The sequence below is a fragment of the Drosophila miranda genome, chromosome XR (assembly GCF_003369915.1).
Source record: "Drosophila miranda strain MSH22 chromosome XR, D.miranda_PacBio2.1, whole genome shotgun sequence".
NCBI lineage: Eukaryota > Metazoa > Arthropoda > Insecta > Diptera > Drosophilidae > Drosophila > Drosophila miranda.
Window position 1 is genome coordinate 52,062,867 of NC_046674.1, and position 22,320 is coordinate 52,085,186.

At 40.0% G+C, this 22,320-nt stretch overlaps 1 protein-coding gene across 2 annotated transcripts in view; it reads left to right on the forward strand.

The window, feature by feature from the left end:
• The window catches only part of LOC117186181 (ran-binding protein 16), a 423,463-nt gene that overhangs the window by 322,623 nt on the left and 78,520 nt on the right, over nt 1–22,320 (forward strand). The window contains exons 16-17 of one of the 2 annotated variants that reach the window (XM_033386441.1): nt 9,887–10,113; nt 18,772–18,842. In XM_033386441.1, the coding sequence (XP_033242332.1) occupies nt 9,887–10,113; nt 18,772–18,809 (265 nt within the window). In that variant the 3' untranslated portion in view covers nt 18,810–18,842. The remainder of the gene's footprint in view (nt 1–9,886; nt 10,114–18,771; nt 18,843–22,320) is intronic. The other variant, XM_033386442.1, reaches the window with a different exon arrangement.

Genomic DNA, 22,320 nt, shown 5'->3' on the forward strand with positions numbered 1-22,320 from the left:
GCGGTTGTTTTTACGTCGAGGCATGTTTGGGGGGTCATGTAATCAGTTGATCTGGTCATTTCCCTTCCAATTAAACTATGCCCGTATCCTTGTGGTGACAGATTTCCTGAAGCGATGAGGCGTTGTGCTGCCTTTTCTGCAGTCAGACGAGCGTGGATGTATAGGGGGATAGACGATTCCAAGTAGGGTTTCGAGTGCTTTTGTTGGGGTTGACCTCAGCGCCCCTGTAATACAGAGCAGAGCCTGTCGCTGAGTCCTTTCCATAAGCTTATGATACGTTTTTTTTCCAGTAGCTTGCCACCACACTAAGACTCCATACAGCAAAGTTGGTCGCACCACCGAGATGTAAATCCAATGCATCAGAGCCGGAGACAGGCCCCATGTGCTGCTGAGCATCTTCTTGGATGCGTAAAGCGCAATGGTGGCCTTCTTCACCCTTTCCAATACATTGGGTTTCCATGCCAGTTTACTATCCAGTACTGCGCCCAGGTATTTGACTTTTGTTTGGGGTTAGCTAAGTTTGATTGATCTTCGGGGGGGTCCATATCGGTGCCTTGTACCTCTTGGTAAAGAGGATGGGGTCCGTCTTGTCCGTGTTGATACTGAGTCCTACTTCTTCCGCCCACTCGCATATCTCCCTGAGTGTACGTACCATTAGTGAGCTGAGGGTCGATGAACATACACCTGTAATAAGTATGCTTATGTCATCTGCTTAAGCTGTTATTTTTGGGGCCTTCCTTTCGTATCTCATGATGAGGTCGTCGACCACCAGACTCCACAGGAGGGGCGACAGGACTCCACCCTGGGGTGTGCCTCTGTGTGCCTTTTTTACCATGGAAGCGGTGCCCCACTCTGATTGCACCCGTTTGATACCTAGGAGGTTCCTTATCCACAGGTTATCCTGGTAGTCTCTACCAGGAGATTTGTTATTGCTTTGCCTCTACTATATTAAAAACTTTACTCATACCTAACAAAACTTTGGCGATCCACACTACCGACGAAATATTCGATAATATAGAGAAATCGTTTTTGAAATATTTTTTTCGGGCAGCAACCTTTACAAGATTTGTAGGTTCTTGATTTTCCTCACAAAACCAACAGACCCAGGCGAGACTTAAGACATTATTGAAACCTACCACACGCACAATAACCACACGGGAATTCGATGAGACATACGAACACCTGAAACGGGAGTTCTATATACCTCAATTGTGAAATAATTCGAAACTGCTAAGTATGCCTAACCCTTAAACCACAACCACAAAAACCGCCTTTTGTTTTACCCGAAATACCGAACGGTATTCAAAAATATCACAAACCATATTAAAATCGAACAAGAAACAATCAGCAATTTCATAAACAATTATCAAAATAAAATCTCTAAAGAACTAGATTCAGAACAATACACTAGTTGGAGGTGGACAATGACTGCATCTTACAAGAGGCGATGCAATTACTGCACCGTCAAGTGGCCCGTCTCAGCAGAAGGCTGTTACGCGCGGAACGCGAGCATGCAGGAAAGATAGCTTTTAGACAAATATTCGAGGAAAATTATATCCAATTAATATATACAATATATATTAATCGAATAACTTACAATATAGACATTATCAGCCAGACTCCGTTGTTCACATTCATAAAAGTTTTCCGATTTACTTTTAAATACACATAAATTGAGGCTCCCGTTTTCACATTCCGCAAGATTTATTCGTTTTCAAAACGAAAACATTTTCGTTGACGAAATGATAAGTAAACGGCTTCTTATCTAACGAAACGAACCTTAATTGCAAAAGGAAAAAATATATGACTTATTGATGCATTAACATAAACTTGACACCTACAGTGGTGCTCATACACTTAAGCCACAAGAACTACACCAAGAATTTAAACGAAAATCAAGAAAAGTTTTTATTTTACAGGTCCCATTTTTCGTCTCAAATTAGTTCTATATGTCAGTGTTCTAATACAACAATAACCAAGTAATGAAAATATATAGTCAGCGAAATAATTAAAAAATCTGAAACCATCTCTAAAATGACCTGCTCATATACTTAAGCCACCTGGAAGAAAACTATTAAAAAAGTTAATATTTGCCCAGTGTGCCTAGTATTTTTAAAAATAATTTTAATATTGTTCTTCTTAAGAACAGTGGAGCAACGATTTGGTATTGAATCTACAAGACGTGCGTACTGTTGAGGGGTGATTTTCTTCCATTCTTCCTGTAAAATTCGGCACAAATCCTTTTAATTGCTGGTTTTTTTTGGGCAACGACTTGGTTTAGAACTCCCCATAAGTTCTCTATACGGTTCAGGTCGGGACTCTGCGATGGCCATTGCAAAACACTGATTCCCTCTTGGTTAAGCCACGACTTGACTATCCAGAGCAATGTATCGGGTAGAAGTGATGAACTATATGTTCGACGTCCTCCCAACAAACAATTAAATCCAAAATACACAAATACGTTAAACATTGTTGCGCTTCGATCATGGTCTGGGGCCTTAAAACAAAAACGAAACGTTTTGGCTGAAAACGTAATCCGCAAAAGTAAGTGAAAAACGGAGCATGCCTGATTATATAATGACCTAAGCAACATGGCGGAGAGCCTGCTATATATTAAATTAAAACTAATCTCGAAATATATTTTAAATTCAGAGGAGATCCAAAAAATTAAGCAATTACTGACACAACAAAATATTACAAAAGAGTTTGACCATGAAATATATAACGTACTCTCACTGGAATCAACAACAGTGAAGAAAACTCGAACTTTTTAAATTAGAATCCCCTTGCTATCGCAAGAACAATACCAATTATACCAGTTAATACCTTTACCGTTCAACAACACAAAATTTGTAATCCTCCCACAATACATTATTAAAAAAAAGTTAGAAATTAAGATTTTAAATTAACCTTGTATTAAACTGGGCAAATTAAATGTATGTGAAACCCCGACAATACCAACAAATCCCGAAAGTTTACTCAACCTTCTCAACAATAACAAAGCTACTTGCAATATCATCGACGGCGGACACCAACCGCAAATATTCGTGCCAATTAAGGGCCTACTACTAATCTTCAACACCAAGAATATAAATATTACGTCTGATTGCATGTCAGACAAGACGTTCAGCGGTTCCATGGTCATCCACTATGAGAACTGCTCAATCTCCGCGGACGGCATCAAATACGTCGACGCCGCCACCACCATAGCAGACAAACTCCAGATCGACATGCCACATATCCAAAACTTAACGACATTAACCTTAACTAAAAAATTGAGCCTCCAGGACTTACTCCTAAACGATCTGGAGAACAGCCTGGAGGTAATCCGGTTAAGAGACCAAGCAACTGCACACTTGACAGCCGTCTATGTGCTCATCGGAATCCTGCTTGCAGCCACAACACCAGCCTCCGTTGTAACCGTTGTGGTCATCATTCCAAGTTAAGGGGGGAGGAGTTACCGATAACAGTTCCGCAGCACCCCCACCTAAACCCCCTCGGACGACTATGTCGTTCAACCCGGACATTGTAATGTCCATCACAACACTTTGACTGTTGCAACACTTTACCTACCGCAGCATTAACAACCGCCTACACATTCAATATAAACAGCATCGAATCTGGAACCCGACATCCGGCGTAATGCCGACTCGGTGGTTTCACAATACAATAATACAATAATACAATACAATAATACAATAATGTACTTAACTCAGTTCCTCTGCGAAGGCTTCCTAAGAATAGAAATTAATAAAGACCGGACACTTTGATTTTGAACGTAACCACAGCGGTATAATTTATTCGGAAATATAGCAGCAAACCTTGGCGAATGCAAAAAGCTTTCTCAGTTACAACTACACTCAACACCATACTCCACCAATCCTAGGAGGAACTGGTAATTCGCGCGTATGTGCATGACGTCAGCTTGTAGCGGGGAGGAAAAATGTAACTGATTCTTACATGCTACATGCTATGACTGGTGAGCGACGTGCGGATCGTGAGAGCGCACAGAACCGGGAGAGCGCGAGCGAGGTCGATGTAACTGGCTGTTAACTGAGCGCGGTACCCAGCAGCGATAACAGGCTGTTAGACTGGGGTGCAAACAGCTCGGTTGCCCTGTTACAGCTGCTACCCTAAACATACACGTTTTTCTTCCTAGTTGGCTTCTAATTTGTATTTTACAAGTTTTCAGCAGCTCGTCTTCAGTTGTGGGGCCGTGTTTTATATCGTCTTCCGTGGCAGATGCCCATAGCCGTCCGCTTTGGTGTAAAAAAACCAATATGGTCAAAATATGGCGTAAACTTATTAGAATGCATCAGGTTAGAAAAAACGAGGGGGAACGTTGTGAGTTGCTGCGGACACCGCAACTCTACGGTTATACCCGATACTAAGTCAGTATGGCTCTCCTCCGGCAGACGCCGCTAATATTAAACGACACGACAAAGAGTGCGTGCGAGAGAGACAGAAAATCAGTCTGAGCGTGACGTCGGGAGCTGCGTAGCCACTGCAAATTGATTTGTTCCTATTGGCTATAAAAATGATCTGATCTGATCCAGATTCAGCAATCTGATAGATATGGTCATTATCTATGATTCTGCGTTTTTAGTTTTCTCGAATGTGCAATATTGTGGATGCAACAGATTTTCGTCCTTTGTGGGGGCGGAAGGGGGTGGGGCGAAATTTTGAGATACACGTTTTATAGTAAGATCTAACAGGAGTGCGGATACCAAATTTGGTTACTCTAGCCTTAATAGTCTCTGAGATTTTTGAATATCCCCAGATTTTCGTCCTTTGCGGGGGCGGAAGGGGGTGTGGCGAAATTTTGAAACAAACTCGTAGCGGTCCGATATATTAGGAGTGTGGATACCAAATTTGGTTGCTCTAGCTTTTGTAGTCTCTGAGATCTAGGCGCTAATGCTTTACTCTAAGCAAAGCCGCCTATGCTACGTGTGTGTTAGAGAGAGACAGGGCGAGAAAAAATGAAATTGTTTTCTTGATGCTGGCTATAATAATAATACGATCCAATTCAGATTCCGCAGTCTTAAAGATATGGTCATTCTCTACAACTCTACGTTTTTGGTTTTCTCACATCTTTAAAATTGTGGATGCCACAGATTTTCGTCCTTTGTGGGAGCGGAATGGGCGGGGCGAAGTTTTGAAATATTTTTGTAGCAGTGACATATCACAGAAGTCTGGATCTAAAACATCGTTGCTCTAGCTCTTATAGTCTTTGAGCACTAGGCGCTGAAGGGGACGGACAGACGGACGGACGGACGGACGGACAGACAGACAGGGCTCAATCGACTCGGCTATTGATGCTGATCAAGAATATATATACTTTATGGGGTCGGAAACGATTTCTTCTGGACGTTACACACATCCACTTTTACCACAAATCTAATATACCCCAATACTCATTTTGAGTATCGGGTAGGAGGAGAGCCATACTGACTTAGTATCGGGTATAACCGTAGAGTTGCGGTGTCCGCAGCAACTCACAACGTTCCCCCTCGTTTTCTTGTTGGTCTGTGTTATTGTACCCTGCCTCGTGCTCGCTTTCTCACACTCTTCCTTGCCCAGCAACGATTCCTGGTCGCTCCACCAAATATATAAGTTATTTTTTTTATATTAATAAATTCAAGGTATTGAGTTTTTTGCGGACGAGGTCCGTGTTCTTTATTTGACGAATAATTGAAGACTGCTTTACAATATATTTAGAGGCCCTATTCTTACTGTGGGTTCGCGACCGCGGAATGTTGCAGCGATGCAACGACAGCAGTTTAGCCGTGGTGAGGTATTTCTCGGAATCCCTCGCCGTTGGCAGATATCGTCCAAACGCTGATCCAGCAGATTTGGCGATCTGGAGCGGCACGTGTTGGTTGCTGGTGTTTTGGCAACTTTTTCGTTAGCTCGTCCCCCTCTGAATGGAGCTTGTCCTCAAGCGATTTTATATTAGATTAGAAAAGGTGTGATATGGACTCATTCAAGAAGTGGACGGGGTACGTCATGGCCAAACTTGTCGTGCTGTTCCGCTGAAGTAAGGTTCAACTCGTTTAACATCTTCTTCTATTTTTTCAATGTGATCGGCGTTGCTGAACTCGCACAGTTATTTTTCTCCTCATAAGAGCCTAGGCAAACATGTATTATTTCTAAGGTTTACATCGTTCTTACTACAAATCTTAATGTTATTATATTTTTGACTATTGTTAATTATTCCAAAAATAGCTTTTTTATTTGACAAAATTTCATTGAACCTAGTATTGATAATTTTGCTATTTTTCACTACTGGTTTTATTAAAATATTCTCGTATTCTGCTTGTTCCAAGTTTGGTATTTTAATGACATAAAGCAATGTTGTTATACCCGATACTCAAAATGAGTATTGGGGTATATTAGATTTGTGGTAAAAGTGGATGTGTGTAACGTCCAAAAGGAATCGTTTCCGACCCCATAAAGTATATATATTCTTGATCAGCATCAATAGCCGAGTCGATTGAGCCATGTCTGTCTGTCCGTCTGTCCGTCCCCTTCAGCGCCTAGTGCTCAAAGACTATAAGAGCGAGAGCAACGATGTTTTGGATCCAGACTTCTGTGATATGTCACTGCTACAAGAATATTTCAAAACTTTGCCCCGCCCACTTCCGCTCCCACAAAGGGCGAAAATCTGTGGCATCCACAATTTCGACGATGCGAGAAAACTAAAAACGCAGAATCGTAGAAGATGACTATATCTTCTAGAGTGCAAAATCTGAACCAGATCGTATAATTATTATAGCCAGAATCAAGAAAACAATTTAATTTTTTCTCGCCCTGTCTCTCTCTAACACACACGTAGCATAGCCGGCTTTGCTTAGAGTAAAACATTAGCGCCTAGATCTCAGAGACTATAAAAGCTAGAGCAACCAAATTTGGTATCCACACTCCTAATATATCGGACCGAGACGAGTTTGTTTCAAAATTTCGCCACACCCCCTTCCGCCCCCGCAAAGGATGAAAATCTGGGGATATTCAGAAATCTCAGAGACTATTAAGGCTAAAGTAACCAAATTTGGTATCCGCACTCCTGTTAGATCTCACTATAAAACGTATATCCCAAAATTTCGCCCCACCCCCTTCCGCCCCCACAAAGGACGAAAATCTGTTGCATCCACAATATTGAGGATACGAGAAAACTAAAAACGCAGAATCATAGATAATGATCATATATATCAGATTGCTTAATCTGGATCAGATCAGATCATTTTTATAGCCAAAAGGAACAAATCAATTTGCACTGGCTTCGCAGCACCCGACGTCACGCTCAGACTGATTTTCTGTCTCTCTCGCACGCACTCTTTGTCGTGTCGTTTAATATTAGCGGCGTCTGCCGGAGGAGAGCCATACTGACTTAGTATCGGGTATAACTGTAGAGTTGCGGTGTCCGCAGCAACTCACAACGTTCCCCCTCGTTAAGTGTTGTTCTGTGTGAAATGTCAGTGTATCTAATGCTTTTTCTATTTTCTTTAAATCAATAAGATGGATGATTCTGGTTGTTGATGTGCGTATTTTCCCTAGTTCTTTGTAAATTGACACAGTCTTCGCATCTGTGTAGTTGGTAACCCCCAATGGTCCATTCGTTCTAGTTATTACCCATGTTATAGCGAGTCTGAAATTTAGATATTGTTGATATTACTTGTCGTGTCATGATTTATCTTAGCTATTTCCTTTTGGAATCTCGGTGGTAGTTTTGAAGCTAATCTTGTGTTTCTTTTGACAAATATTTCTTGTCCTGAGACCTAGTTTTTTATTACTTTACGATTTTTATTGTGGTTTTCTAGGTCTATTGTTTGTTTCTGTTTAATTCTGTAAATGTTATTTTGCCTACTTCTGTCGTATTGTACGTCTAGTGGTCTTTTGTTTGTTACAGAGTAATTGTATTCCTCAAATGTCCGATGTTCCTGCTTTGTTTTTATGCATCTCATGATCTTTCCCGAATATGAATATTTTAATATTTAGCTGATCTTGTAACATAAAGGTTATTGTTCTGGAGTTGAGGGATTTTTCGTTGTCCATTACTAAGTACTCGGGTACGCCGAACGTAATAGAATAAAATGTCATGTAAAGGTTTTTTTATGTCTTCTATGGGTTTTGATTTAATGATTTTAGCTTGGGCAAGTTTCGAAAATTTATCTATTGCAGTCAGGACCAGTACTTTCTCAGTAGAGTATATGTCTATGTGTATTATTTGTCCAGAATATTTTGGAATAGGGGTTTCTTTTAATTGTGGATTTGGGGGATGTCTGTCATATTTCTGCTCTTTACAAACGCGGCATTGCTTAATCAAATCTGTTATTTTCCTTTTCATTTTGGGGAAGTAATACTTTTCTGAAAGATGAATTTTATTTTCCTGGGCATTGGGGGATGTCTGTCATATTTCTGCTCTTTACAAATGCGGCATTGCTTAATCGAATCTGTTATTTTCCTTTTCATGTTGGGGAAGTAATACTTTTCTGAAAGTTGAATTTTATTTTCTTGGGCATTGCGATGGGCTCTATTATGAAGCTGAAGAATTGCTTAGTCCTGTTCAGTTTCATCAACAAGGTCTTTGACCTGTAGAGATGTGAATCTGGCTTTAATGTTTCTAAAATGGTAAGGATATAAGTTCTGGATCTGCCCCATTATTTCTTCTGTGGTGAGAATTCCATTTATTACGGATGGATTGATGGATTGTATAATTTGGTTGGTAAATTATATGTCTATGGAAGGTTGGGATCGGAATATTAAACGTGTAGTTTGTGGATTGTCCCTTGTAAATAAATATATATGAGATTTTTGAATGCGTTAATAGGGACCTCCATGCTTCGAAGTAAAAATTCTGATGAGCTTTCAGATCTGTGTTGTGTAGATGCTACAGAGTTAATTTGACTAGCCATTTGACAGTGCGTCAGCAACTACATTGCTTGTACCTGGTTTGTACAACAGCTCGTAATTATACTCCTCTAAATATGATTTCCATCTTTTAATCCTACCGTTTCCGTTCCAACTGCTAAGGGAGTATGTCAATGGCTGATGATCCGTGTAGATCTTAACCCTTGCTTTACCGTATAGGTAATTTGTGAGGGCTTTCAGAGCCTAAACTATGGCCAACATTTCCTTTTAAATAGTGGCATAGTTCTCCTCGGCTTTTGACAGCGCTCGGGAAAGGAAAGAAATAGGACGGTTGTTCTGGGATAGCACAGCGCCTACGGCGAGATTAGAAGCATCAGTTGTAAGTTGGAATTCTTTGTTGGTATCAGGATAATGGAGGATTACTTCATCAGATACCAATGCATTTTTCAATTTGCTGAAGGCTTCTACAGGAAAAAATTGAGTTCCTCAGTAAAAAACTGAGCTCACAAATTGAGGAGTTTAATCATAGCTAAAACAAACGACAGCTTCAACGAGCAGATCGGCGGGTTCGACTTTGATATTCAAAGCATGTGAAGCAACCTAGAAGTTAGGATGCAAACCGTAGCTGAGGGAAACAGCATGGATACTAAAGGGGCAACGATAAAAAAAGAAGATATCGATTTGCCTGATCTTCCGAAAGTACCCACATTCTCGGGCGAAGAAAAAGAGTGGGAAAAGCCGTCACACAAATATTTTGTGAATTAATTCATAACAGAGATAGTCTAAGTAAATCTCTAAAATTCAATTATTTGAAAATCGCGATAAAGGGTGAGGCACGGAGTATGGTAGCTCACCTTTTAACTGGGCCGCTAGAGAATTATAATGCCGCTTGGCAATTGCTGACCAAGCGGTATGAAAATAAACGAAAAATATTTTCGGATCAGCTGAATCGTTTACTAGACTTACCAATGCTAGATCACGATTCAGCGAAACATATTAAATGGTTTTCTATTTCTAGGAAATGCTTATCTGAAATTTTATGTGGGATTTGTAAAAAACCTCATCATACGATGCTCCATATTCCCCACGAAAAGAGGGAAAATGTTAACACTTGCTTGATAAAAGAACAAGCGTTCTTAGCCACAGCACTTATAAAAGTAAGGTCAAGGAATGGTGGCTATCAAAACCTTAGAGCTCTCATTGATTGTGGGTCGCAATGTACCATAATTTCAGAAGAAATTCGAGGTAAGTGGAGTGTCATCTATAGACTCTTGCACTTCAAAGTACAAAGTTACTTTATCGGTAAAAACTTGTGATTATAATAAAGGTCCTCTAAATATTGAAGCCATTATTCTTCCGAAACTGATAAAAGCTTTACCATTAAAGTCTTTCAATATTGACAAAACTAAGTGACATCTACCCAAGTAGGGTAGATGTAATAATTGGAATAGATTTGTATACCCATATTTTAAAAGACGGAGTAGTAAAAATAGACGGATTACTTGGACAAAATACAGAATTCGGATGGATTATATCCGGTTGCACAAAATCAAAAGGTGATAAATTTATTGTAGCGACAACAATTGTAGTTGGGGAGTTAGAACGGTTCTGGGAATTGGAAAGTGAAAAGAATGACGTAGAAGAAGATGTGTGCGAGAAGCATTTCTTGGAAACAACAAGAAGAGATGAGAATGGCAGGTATGTGGTCAAAACACCATATAAAAAATAAAAGGATCTAGGAGATTCAAAACCCCAAGCTATAGCGCGATTTTACAGCTTAGAAAGAAAGCTCAGCAATAATAAAACATTAAAAGAAAATTATGTAAAGTTCATGCATGAATATAAAAACTTAGGACATATGGTAGAGTCCAAAGAAGATGGGAAATATTATTTACCCCATCAAGGAGTCATAAGAGATTCCAGTCTAACGACAAAGCTGAGGGTGGTTTTCGATGCTTCAGCAAAAACCACAAACAATAAAAGTTTATATGATATCATGTGGGTTGGACCAAAAGTTCAAAAAGATATCTTCGATATTATGGTGAAATGGCGTAAATGGCCATTTGTAATATCTGCGGACATTGAAAAAATTTACCGCCAAATTAATGTTGATAAAGACGATCAACAATATTTGCATATAATTTGGAGGGATAATCCAAACGAAAAGTATTGTAAAATTACGATTAAAACGATTGTAAACTTACAACCGTTACGTACGGTACAGCTTCAGCACCTTTTTTAGCAACCTGGGTGCTTGTTGCAATAGCAGATAATTGCAAAAATCAAGCAATTAGGGAAATCATAAAGAATGATTTTTATATGGACGACCTGATGACAGGTGCGGAAACGATACTGGATGCTAAAAAGCATGTAAAGGAAGTTACCCGGGAGTTTAATAAGGTTGTGTTTAACTTAAGAAAGTGGATAACAAATATCCCAGAAATTATAGAAGGCATTAGAGATGACCAAGAAAATAAAGCATTAACCATTGAGGAGAATGAATCCGTCAAACCATTAGGACTACAATGGGAACCGGTTAAAGACGAGTTTAGGTTCAATTTCCACTATGAACCAATTAAGAAAACTAACAAGAGAATAGTATTATCTACCTTAGCCAAGATGTATGACCCCTTAGGCTGGTTGTCTCCAGTGACACTTGTCGGAAAATTGTTTATTCAAAAACTTTGGCTAGAAGACAAAAATTGGGATGAAGTTTAAAAATAGTTTAACAGAGTTAGAGAGCATTCGGATACCAAGATGGCTAAATTCTTAGCACAATAAATCGCTGCAAATTCATGGGTTTGCCGATGCATCCGAAACGGCTTATGCTGCCGTAGTGTATGCCAATGTAGATAGTTCTACAATTATAATAGCCAGCAAAAGCACAGTTAATCCAAAGAAGAATCGGAAAACTATTCCAAAATTAGAACTTTGTGCAGCACATCTTCTGGCAAAATTAATTCAACGGGTGAAAATGGCGGTTGGAAGTAGTGTAGAGTGTTATGCCTGGAGTGATTCTACTATTACTCTAGCCTGGATAAAGAATGGAGACAATAAAGACAAGTTTATCAGGCGTCGAACTGACGAAGTAAGAAAAATTAAAGAAATTAAATGGGGACACGTTAGAACTGAAGACAATCCAGCAGATGTAGCATCAAGGGGCATTAGTGTAGATAAGCTACAAGATTTCAAGATTTGGTGGAAAAGGCCTCAATGGTTGGCGAAATCTAAGGAACATTGGCCAAAAGAGGAAATTGAAGAAAAATTAGTTGTTGGCACAACAAATGTAATAGCAAAAAATAAAATTTTTTTGTGAATTTTTACAAAAATATTCGTGTATGCATAAACTAGAAAGAGTCATTGCATATACATATATTGAGGTTTATTCAAATAAAAACCAAAAAGAAAGAATTTCCACCATTTTTGACAGTGAAGGAGATTAAGAGAGTCAAAGTATTAATAGTAAAACGAGGGGGAACGTTGTGAGTTGTTGCGGAGACCGCAACTCTACATTTATACCCGATACTTGGTCAGTATGGCTCTCCTCCGGCAGACGCCGCTAATATTAAACGACACGACAAAGAGTGCGTGCGAGAGAGACAGAAAATCAGTCTGAGCGTGACGTCGGGCGCTGCGTAGCCACAGCAAATAGATTTGTTCCTTTTGGCTATAAAAATGATCCGATCTGATCCAGATTCAGCAATCTGATAGATATGGTCATTATCTATGATTTAGCGTTTTAAGTTTTCTGGAATCTGCAATATTGTGGATGCAACAGATTTTCGTCTTTTGTGGGGGCGGAAGTGGGTGGGACGAAATTTTGAGATATACGTTTTATATCGAGATCTAACAGAAGTGCGGGTACCAAATTAGGTTACTCTAGCCTTAATAGTCTCTGAGATTTGTGGATGCCCCAGATTTTCGTCCTTTGCGGGGGTGGAAGGGGGTGTGGCGAAATTTTGACACAAAACGGTCAAGGTCCGATATCACAGGAGTGTGGATACCAAATTTGGTTGCTCTGGCTCTTATAGGTTCTGAGATCCTTGAACTCATATTTGGCAATTGGCAAAACCGACCATGAAACCTGTGTGTTAGAGAGAGACAGAGCGAGAAAGAATGAAATTGTTTTCTTGATTCTGGCTATAATAATTATACGATCTGGTTCAGATTTTACACTCTGAAGATGACTATCTTCTACGATTCTGCGTTTTCAGTTTTCTCGTATCTTTGAATTTGTGGATGCCACAGATTTTCGTCCTTTGTGGGGGCGGAAGTGGGCGGGGCGAAGTTTTGAAATATTTTTGTAGCAGTGACATATCACAGAAGTCTGGATCTAAAACATCGTTGCTCTAGCTCTTATAGTCTTTGAGCACTAGTCGCTGAAGGGGACGGACAGACGGACGGACAGACGGACAGACGGACAGACAGACATTGCTCAATCGACTCGGCTATTGATGCTGATCAAGAATATATATACTTTATGGGGTCGGAAACGATTCCTTCTGGACGTTACACACATCAACTTGTACCACAAATCTAATATACCCCAATACTCATTTTGAGTATCGGGTATAACAACAAAAAGCCATCCAATTCAGTTCCGAAATAGCTAGCCCAATTAATTAAAAGGAAATAGAAACAAAAAATAAGCTATTAAGCTTAAATTCGTTCTTAGATAAAGATGGATTGTTACGAGTTGGAGGTAGAGCTCCAGGTATTTAGTATATAACTTCGAAATTGATTCCTATCATTCAATGACTGAAGCTACCTTGAACAAATGCCAAAAATGGCAAACAAATAGAAGAGTATGCGAAGGTAACTGGCCTTGGAGCAATGCCAATGATAATGCTTGTGAGATAGCTCCTTTCAAACCAAAAGGTAATTCAAATTGCGTGTATAGGAAGATAGCAAAGACAAAATCATTTTGGGTCGAATTAGAAAGGCAGGGGTAGTTGGCTCTTCAAGGTTCCAGTAAACACTAATGCTAGAATTCAATGTAGTAACTCAAATCAGGAACTAATTGATCTTCCGCAACAAGGAATTTTAACAATAATAAATGGTTGTACTGTGCGAACCGATGACAAAATACTAGTACCTCATCACAGTATTCAAACAGAAAGCTACAAGCCAATTTCATCCTTTTATACCAGTAATATAAGTAAAATACCAAAAATTGTTTGGAATCCATTACCAGTACCATTAAAATGGAGAAGTTAAGAAACGAATTAAAATTGTTAAAAGAAGGTCATCATGTTTTAAAAGGACTTAAGTTCCATCATGTATCTGGAAATGCGGCCTTGATTATAGGAATCATAATAATAATAATATTAATAATCTATGCCATAAGAAGAATTAAAGTAGCACGAGACTACAAACGATAGCACTTCCCTACCCACTGTAATTGGCTGTAAATGATTATCTGTACTTCTTCTTATAGCTATGTATAAAGAAATTGTACACAAAAAGGTTCACAAGAATCAAATTACAAACCATGCCACTTTCGGCCCTTTGCAGAATGTTCAAACATGAACATATTATCGTCGAAACCATGCCACTTTCGGCCCCTTGCAGAATGTTCAAACATAAACATATTATTGTACACATTCACTCATGTATCCAAAAAACAGATCTCTAAAGAAATGACATAAAGTAGATAAGTAATGACAGTTCGGGTGTAAACAATCTATAGCCCATCAAAAGATACTACAACAAAAGACAAGTGGGAAAAACACTTAACCAATGCATTCTTAAAATAATAGACAGCTGCAGTAAAATGTATCCCTTGTGTAGGTTTAACGATAGTTATAGAATACAAAATTGTACCTCCTACCTCATTGTCAAATCACATATAAGGCTCTGATTATAAGAATAAAATTTAGTTTGAACTTACAACTCAATTCGCAAATGTCTAGACTTTTCTTTTAAGGTCTTAACAATCTCTTTTAAGGGTATAATTTTATTATTTCGAATGGTCATAATTTTTTCGCTAAGTTTGATTTCCGCTTTCATGTCTTATAGGCTATCGCTGCCTAGGATTGCATCAAATGATGCCAATGTTGATAGTAAAAAGAATTTCACATTAATGTCAGGATGGTTGAAAGATTGGCTATTTTATGATGAGTTATTGGAACGTTGCCCCCTACAGTAACAGCGTTAAATGGGTTTTGATTGATTTTCAGATTTGGTACCCATTTATTGAATATAGTTTCTATTTGATCCTGTGTCTATTTGGATTTTGAGTGTTTCTCTGCCCCCCTCTTTACATTCGAAATATGGTAGGGTGGAGTTCTTTACTCTAAAAAATTAAGTGCCGATTGGACATAATGGTTGGTGCCCTCCCCTTCGTTGCCGTCTATTTGTGCTATTTAATCGTCTAGTGTTTGCTCATGGTCATTCTAAGTTTCGTAGACTTGAATTGCATTTTCATAATCAGCAATGGTAGCGTATGTTTCGGCAATGGCTGGTTCTACCTGTTCGTTTTCGATCGTTTTTATGTTAAAGTTCCTTTGTCGCTTGTCCGTTTGGTTTATTGGCGGTGGTGGTTTTTTGTCTGCCTCGAATCGAGGTTTGTTCATGTAATTCACATGTCTAGTCTGAATGCTTGGGTCCATGTCCATTGGCTCTGGGTGCGGTAACGGTTTGGGTGCTATAGGTCGAGATGGGGCTGATTGTTGTGCGTATTGGTAATTGGGATACTGTCGTGGGGCAGCTAATGGTTGCTCCCTGAATTGCGGATAGTATTGTCGTGATGCAATGTGCGGTTGGGTTTGATAGTTCTACCGCATTGTGTTATTAGGGTAATATAGGGTCGAGATCCGTGGTGGAACGGATGGAGGTTGTCTTTGCACTGCGTTATGAAATGGTTGTATTGTTCTTGGTGCTGCTACCGGTCTTTGGTCCATAGGCCTGAACATTTGTGTCCTACCGTTTGCATGAGTGGTCCTATAATATTAATTTTCCAATTTTAAGCACAAATGCAGTGCATTTGGAAGGTCTACCGGTTCTTTTATGCCGAGAAGGCGTGAAAGATCGCCTTTAAGTCCTCGAACAAAGGTGCCCAAGGCTTTGTCTCGGTAAATTTTTGTGAGTAATGCTGCGGATTCTCGTATTACCTCCATTCAGCCGATTTTTTTTAAATAAACATTAAATGTCTTAAGACTGTCTGATGGAATTCTTCAACGGATTGGTTGTTACCCTGAACGATCAATGTCATTTGGTATTCAAAAGTGCTTATATCCCGTTTGTCAGCATAATGAAGCGTTAAAACTTTTGACATTGCGCCCCAATCTAGCGGGACATTGTATGACTCTAGTGCTGAGTCGGCATTTCCGGTTATTTTGTTTCTAATGGTATGTAAAATGCCGAAATACTTTGCAGTCCCCTTTAAAGACGTGTAATTTGTGGGATTAATATGCCAACTCTATCAGACTGCGAGGTGGGAAGATTATTTCTACTTGGTTTATGACAATTTGGCTCACTGGGGTTGATAATGTACTGTTTTATTTAAGAATTTTTATTTTTTTATTTTTTTTGTGTGTTTGTGTTGATTTTTATACCCGATACTCAAAATGAGTATTGGGGTATTTTAGATTTGTGGTAAAAGTGGATGTGTGTAACGTCCAGAAGGAATCGTTTCCGACCCCATAAAGTATATATATTCTTGATCAGAATCAATAGTCGAGTCGATTGAGCCCTGTCCGTTCGTCCGTCTGTCCGTCTGTCCGTCCCCTTCAGCGCCTAGTGCTTAAAGACTATAAGAGCTAGAGCAACGATGTTTTGGATCCAGACTTCTGTGATATGTCACTGCTACAAAAATATTTCAAAACTTCGCCCCGCCCACTTCCGCCCCCACAAAGGACGAAAATCTGTGGCATCCACAATTTTAAAGATATGAGAAAACCAAAAACGTAGGATTGTAGAGAATGACCATATCTTTAAGACTGCGGAATCTGAATTGGATCGTATTATTATTATAGCCAGCATCAAGAAAACAATTTCATTTTTTCTCGCCCTGTCTCTCTCTAACACACACGTAGCATAGGCGGCTTTGCTTAGAGTAAAACATTAGCGCCTAGATCTCAGAGACTACAAAAGCTAGAGCAACCAAATTTGGTATCCACACTCCTAATATATCGGACCGAGACGAGTTTGTTTCAAAATTTCGCCACACCCCCTTCCGCCCCCGCAAAGGACGAAAATCTGGGGATATTCAAAAATCTCAGAGACTATTAAGGCTAGAGTAACCAAATTTGGTATCCGCACTCCTGTTAGATCTTACTATAAAACGTGTATCTCAAAATTTCGCCCCACCCCCTTCCGCCCCCACAAAGGACGAAAATCTGTTGCATCCACAATATTGCACATTCGAGAAAACTAAAAATGCAGAATCATAGATAATGACCATATCTATCAGATTGCTGAATCTGGATCAGATCAGATCATTTTTATAGCCAATAGGAACAAATCAATTTGCAGTGGCTACGCAGCGCCCGACGTCACGCTCAGACTGATTTTCTGTCTCTCTCGCACGCACTCTTTGTCGTGTCGTTTAATATTAGCGGCGTCTGCCGGAGGAGAGCCATACTGACTTAGTATCGGGTATAACCGTAGAGTTGCGGTGTCCGCAGCAACTCACAACGTTCCCCCTCGTTTTCTATTCTATCCAACGAAGAACCATTCCGCCGATATCTCGTTATAGGTATAAGTTAAAGACAAAGTTGCCAAAACACCAGCAACCGACACGTGCAGCTCCAGATCGCCAAAACTGCTGGATCAGCGTCTGGACGATATCCGCCAACGGCGAGGGATTCCGAGCAGTGCAAATTGATTTTTTCCTTTTGGCTATAAAAATGATCTGATCTGATCCAGATTCAGCAATCTGATATATATAATCATTATCTATGATTCTGCGTTTTTAGTTTTCTCGTATTCTCAATATTGTGGATGCAACAGATTTTCGTCCTTTGTGGGGGCGGTAGGGGGTGGGGCGAAATTTTGAGATATACGTTTTATAGTGAGATCTAACAGGATTGCGGATACCAAATTTGGTTACTCTAGCCTTAATAGTCTCTGAGATTTGTGAATATCCCCAGATTTTCATCCTTTGCGGGGCCGGAAGGGGGTGTGGCGAAATTTTGAAACAAACTCGTCTCGGTCCGATATATTAGGAGTGTGGATACCAAATTTGGTTGCTCTAGCTTTTATAGTCTCTGAGATCTAGGCGCTAATGTTTTACTCTAAGCAAAGCCGGCTATGCTACGTGTGTGTTAGAGAGAGACAGGGCGAGAAAAAATTAAATTGTTTTCTTGATTCTGGCTATAATAATTATACGATCTGGTTCAGATTTTGCACTCTAGAAGATATAGTCATCTTCTACGATTCTGCGTTTTTAGTTTTCTCGTATCGTCGAAATTGTGGATGCCACAGATTTTCGCCCTTTGTGGGGGCGGAAGTGGGCGGGGCAAAGTTTTGAAATATTCTTGTAGCAGTGACATATCACAGAAGTCTGGATCCAAAACATCGTTGCTCTCGCTCTTATAGTCTTTGAGCACTAGGCGCTGAAGGGGACGGACAGACGGACAGACAGACATGGCTCAATCGACTCGGCTATTGATGCTGATCAAGAATATATATACTTTATGGGGTCGGAAACGATTCCTTTTGGACGTTACACACATCCACTTTTACCACAAATCGAATATACCCCAATACTCATTTTGAGTATCGGGTATAAAAAGATATTTAACAGACTATATGCGTAATTAGGTGGAAGAGGATAGAGACAAAATGCAGGAATATATTATATGAGTAACATAAATCATAAGATAAAAAACTGGGGGACGGGTACCAGCATTTATGCCCCTCACGTTACATATATTTTCATATATTTTTTTATTATTTTAGGTTTACGCAAAATCTATCTACATTTCGTCGCGACGTAGTTAACCTTCCTAAAACAATGGCATATTCAACAGGTGTGTATTGAAATATTATATTTTAGCGCTTTTTTATTTAGATAAACGAAAAACTTATAATCCAATAAGAACGCTAAATCCACAGCGGTGAATCCAACCTTCTATGTTTTGTATAGTGCGCCTATTGGCTTTCGACCACTTTGCCGTCGGTTTACTATTGGTTGCTAATTTAAAAACAAATTTTGACTTAGACCAGAAACTAAGATGGCCGGCTGCGCCGCACATCGACTCGTTTTCCAAAATCTCGTTGCAAGACTTTTGTTACACCTTAATTAAAAGTTATTCAAGCTATTCAGCTAGAGTATCCACACTCCTGTGATATCGAACCTGCACAAGTGTATTTCAAAATTACACCCCACCCCTTTCCGTCCCCGCAAAGGACGAAAATCTGTGGCATCCACAATTTTCAAGATACGAGAAAACCAAAAACGCAGAATCGTAGACAATGACTGTATCTTCTACATAGCAGAATCTGAACCAGAGTGTATCATTATTACAGCCAGACTGAAGCAATTTCATTCTTTCTCGCACTCTGTCTCTCTCTAACAAACACGTGTCATGGTCGGCTTTGCCTATAGCTAAAAGTGAGCGACTAAACCTCAGAGACTACAAGAACTAGAGCAACCAAATTTGGGACCTACACTCCTGTGATGACGAACGTGCACAAGTATATTTCACGCCTATTTAACTACTCTTCCTAAGTTTTTATAGTCAACATTTTGAGAAAAATACCACAAAAAAATATAAATTTTGAATTTAAAATCGTAATATTCTCCAGACGGTAACCTGAAGCTGACGATAAATTAGAGATGAAATAAGAAGAGACAATGAAGACGCTACCGCCTAAGATAGCGCCTAACATATTTACATGCATTCACACTTATAAAGCAACATAACGATGTTGAGCAACATACGCCGCAGCATAGCCTGGTCGAAAAATAATCTTGAAGAGGGTCGCAATTTCGAACTGATTAGAAACAGTCGTGTTTTTCGTTACAACGTGTTTAGGTCTTTCGGTGTGAACTGCAGTGTCAATCTTTTTCCTTGACATTTCTTTGTACGATGCGTAATGCATTCTCACGTACCCGTTGTCACCGTTTTCACATATGGACAATTGTGCATTCCCATATCTAAGAACTCTTTCCTTCAAGTCGAGTATAAAACCATAAAGGGTCATAAAATATACTCCTATGATAATGTCGTTCATGATATCAGCTACAATGAAATGGTGCTCTAGGATCGTCTTTACAATTCCAAGCTTCTTTGTAATTTTTCCCTTTTTCTGCGTGTTTCCACCTGTAGCTGTTTGTAGTCGTATTCCATTCAGAGGCTCCACATTTCCTTTAGCTAAGCCCCTTCTACTTTTTAATTGAGATGCATCTGTGTCCAAAGTCAACACACATTCATTTCCATCCATTACGCCTCTAATAGTCAGATTTCCAAATTTCGAATCCATTATTTGTTCTGTAGATGCTTTCAGCTTCCGGAATCTGGCACCGTTTTGTCGATCACAACAGTTTTTTGCCATATGTCCTGTCTTATTGCAGAGGAAGCACCTTTCGTTGAATACTCCATGCCCCTGGTTTCTTATCAATCGTTTACCATCATCCACCTCAGTCCATAAAAGATGCACTTACGTCGCTGGACAGCATATTAAGAACAATGCTTCATTAGTTAACGCCTTACTGACTGCTTCCTCGAACATTATTTTCTGTATCCGAACCATTATGAGAGTTGCTCTATGTCTGCCCCGAACTCTTGAAGAAACTTTGGTCACCTCCATTTCGACGCTCCATGATACGCTTAACAGCCTCAGTTTATCTGTTTTGGGAATCGATTGCAGCATTTTAGCAGTAAGACCCTTTAAGGAAAGCACCATGTCATGAAAACGCCAAACGTTGTTGTGCCATCGAAACTAGATGTAGTGAATTTCGGGATAGCATTTTTCAACTATAATTGTCGGAATCGATCCTCGAGCCGATCATCCAGACGATTATCCACTAGTCGAATCCTCTCATCTAGATGTGTGATCTCTTGTTTCTTGTTTTCTTGTTAACGTTGGCCCATTTCTCTTCCATTTGTTTAATCATAGCTTCTAGTTTCTGTGATTGAGCTTGACCTTGATCCTTTACCTGGTTCTTCACTTACAATTTCATCTGTTGCTGTTGGTCACCTTGACCCTTCATACATACAAAAACTCATAATCCTCAGCATTGAGGCCGGCTCTCTCTATTCCAGCGAACTTAGACCAATTAAAAGCCCGTTGTGGCGCCGCATGGGCGCATGCCCCTTTTCACTGTCTAAACCGTGGTGACCAACTTATTGCAATTAAAGTGCAGTCCCATCCGGAGGCTTGGATGTATTTTGACAAGATCCCTGGTTTTATTTCGGAAAGGTCCGAAATGTCCGTGGAGAAAAGGGCCCCAAGAAGCCAAAGTCTTCGACTACCCAGGTCCGTACAGTGGCAGAAGAAGTGAGGAACCGACTCTTTCTCGTCGTTACAGTCTGGAGGCGTGCGTGCCAAACTATGAGTGACCCGTAATGGCTGGTGTAACTGCAGTGCAATGTACTCTTCTGAGACTATAAAGCTCGACATGGCCATATCGATCTCGAGACCATGCTTTAGAGATGCTTTCCTGCCATCTCCTGTTTGCGTTTTGCTCAAATATTTCGTGCGTGAGAAGCTTGCAGGTAGCCAAAGACATCTGAACTTGCTCCATCTTCGATAGGAGAGGAATGGTAGTGCCCTGCCTGGCTAGTTCGTCAGCGACAACGTTGCCATCAATGTCCGGGGACCCATGTTAGGAAAATATCTTACCGCTCTGCGATCTCATTCAGAGACCTATGGCAGTCATTTACAGCTGGTAAGCTGTCGAAAAGACGCACACCAAGTGCCTGTCTAGTGAGAGTTTTTAGACAATAGACTTGGTCTTCAGATCACTACAACCTCAACTTGGAACACACTAAAATAATCCGGAAGAAGTGACTGATGTTAAGCTCGTCACAAGCTTTCTGTCGAGGCTCAGGCAAAGATACTTCGCATTGTTTCTTAAGGCTAGCGCTTCCCCAAAGTGTTTTGGAGTCAGTGTCGGAATATTGTACTTTCTATGGCAACATTATCCGCATACGCTACCACGCGGCATCCATCCCCCTCTACCTCCCGCAGCAGTTCGTTTACTGCCACGTTTCATAGGAGAGACGAGAGGACTCCGCCCTGGGGTGTACCTCTGCTGAAAAGTCTGGTGGACGTTGACGTCCCCAATAGTGAAACAACAATCCATTGTAGCATTTGATCGATGAGGCTCACCGTCCGGGAATCAACCCCAAAGTCCGTCAGTGCACCCGTGATAATGTTGTTAATGTTGTTAATGTTGTTATGTTGTTGTTGTTGTTGTTGTTGTTGTTGTTAAAAGCACCTTGTATGTCTAGGAAGGCTACCAGGTTGTACTCCTTGCAATTAAGGGACGCTTTGATCGTC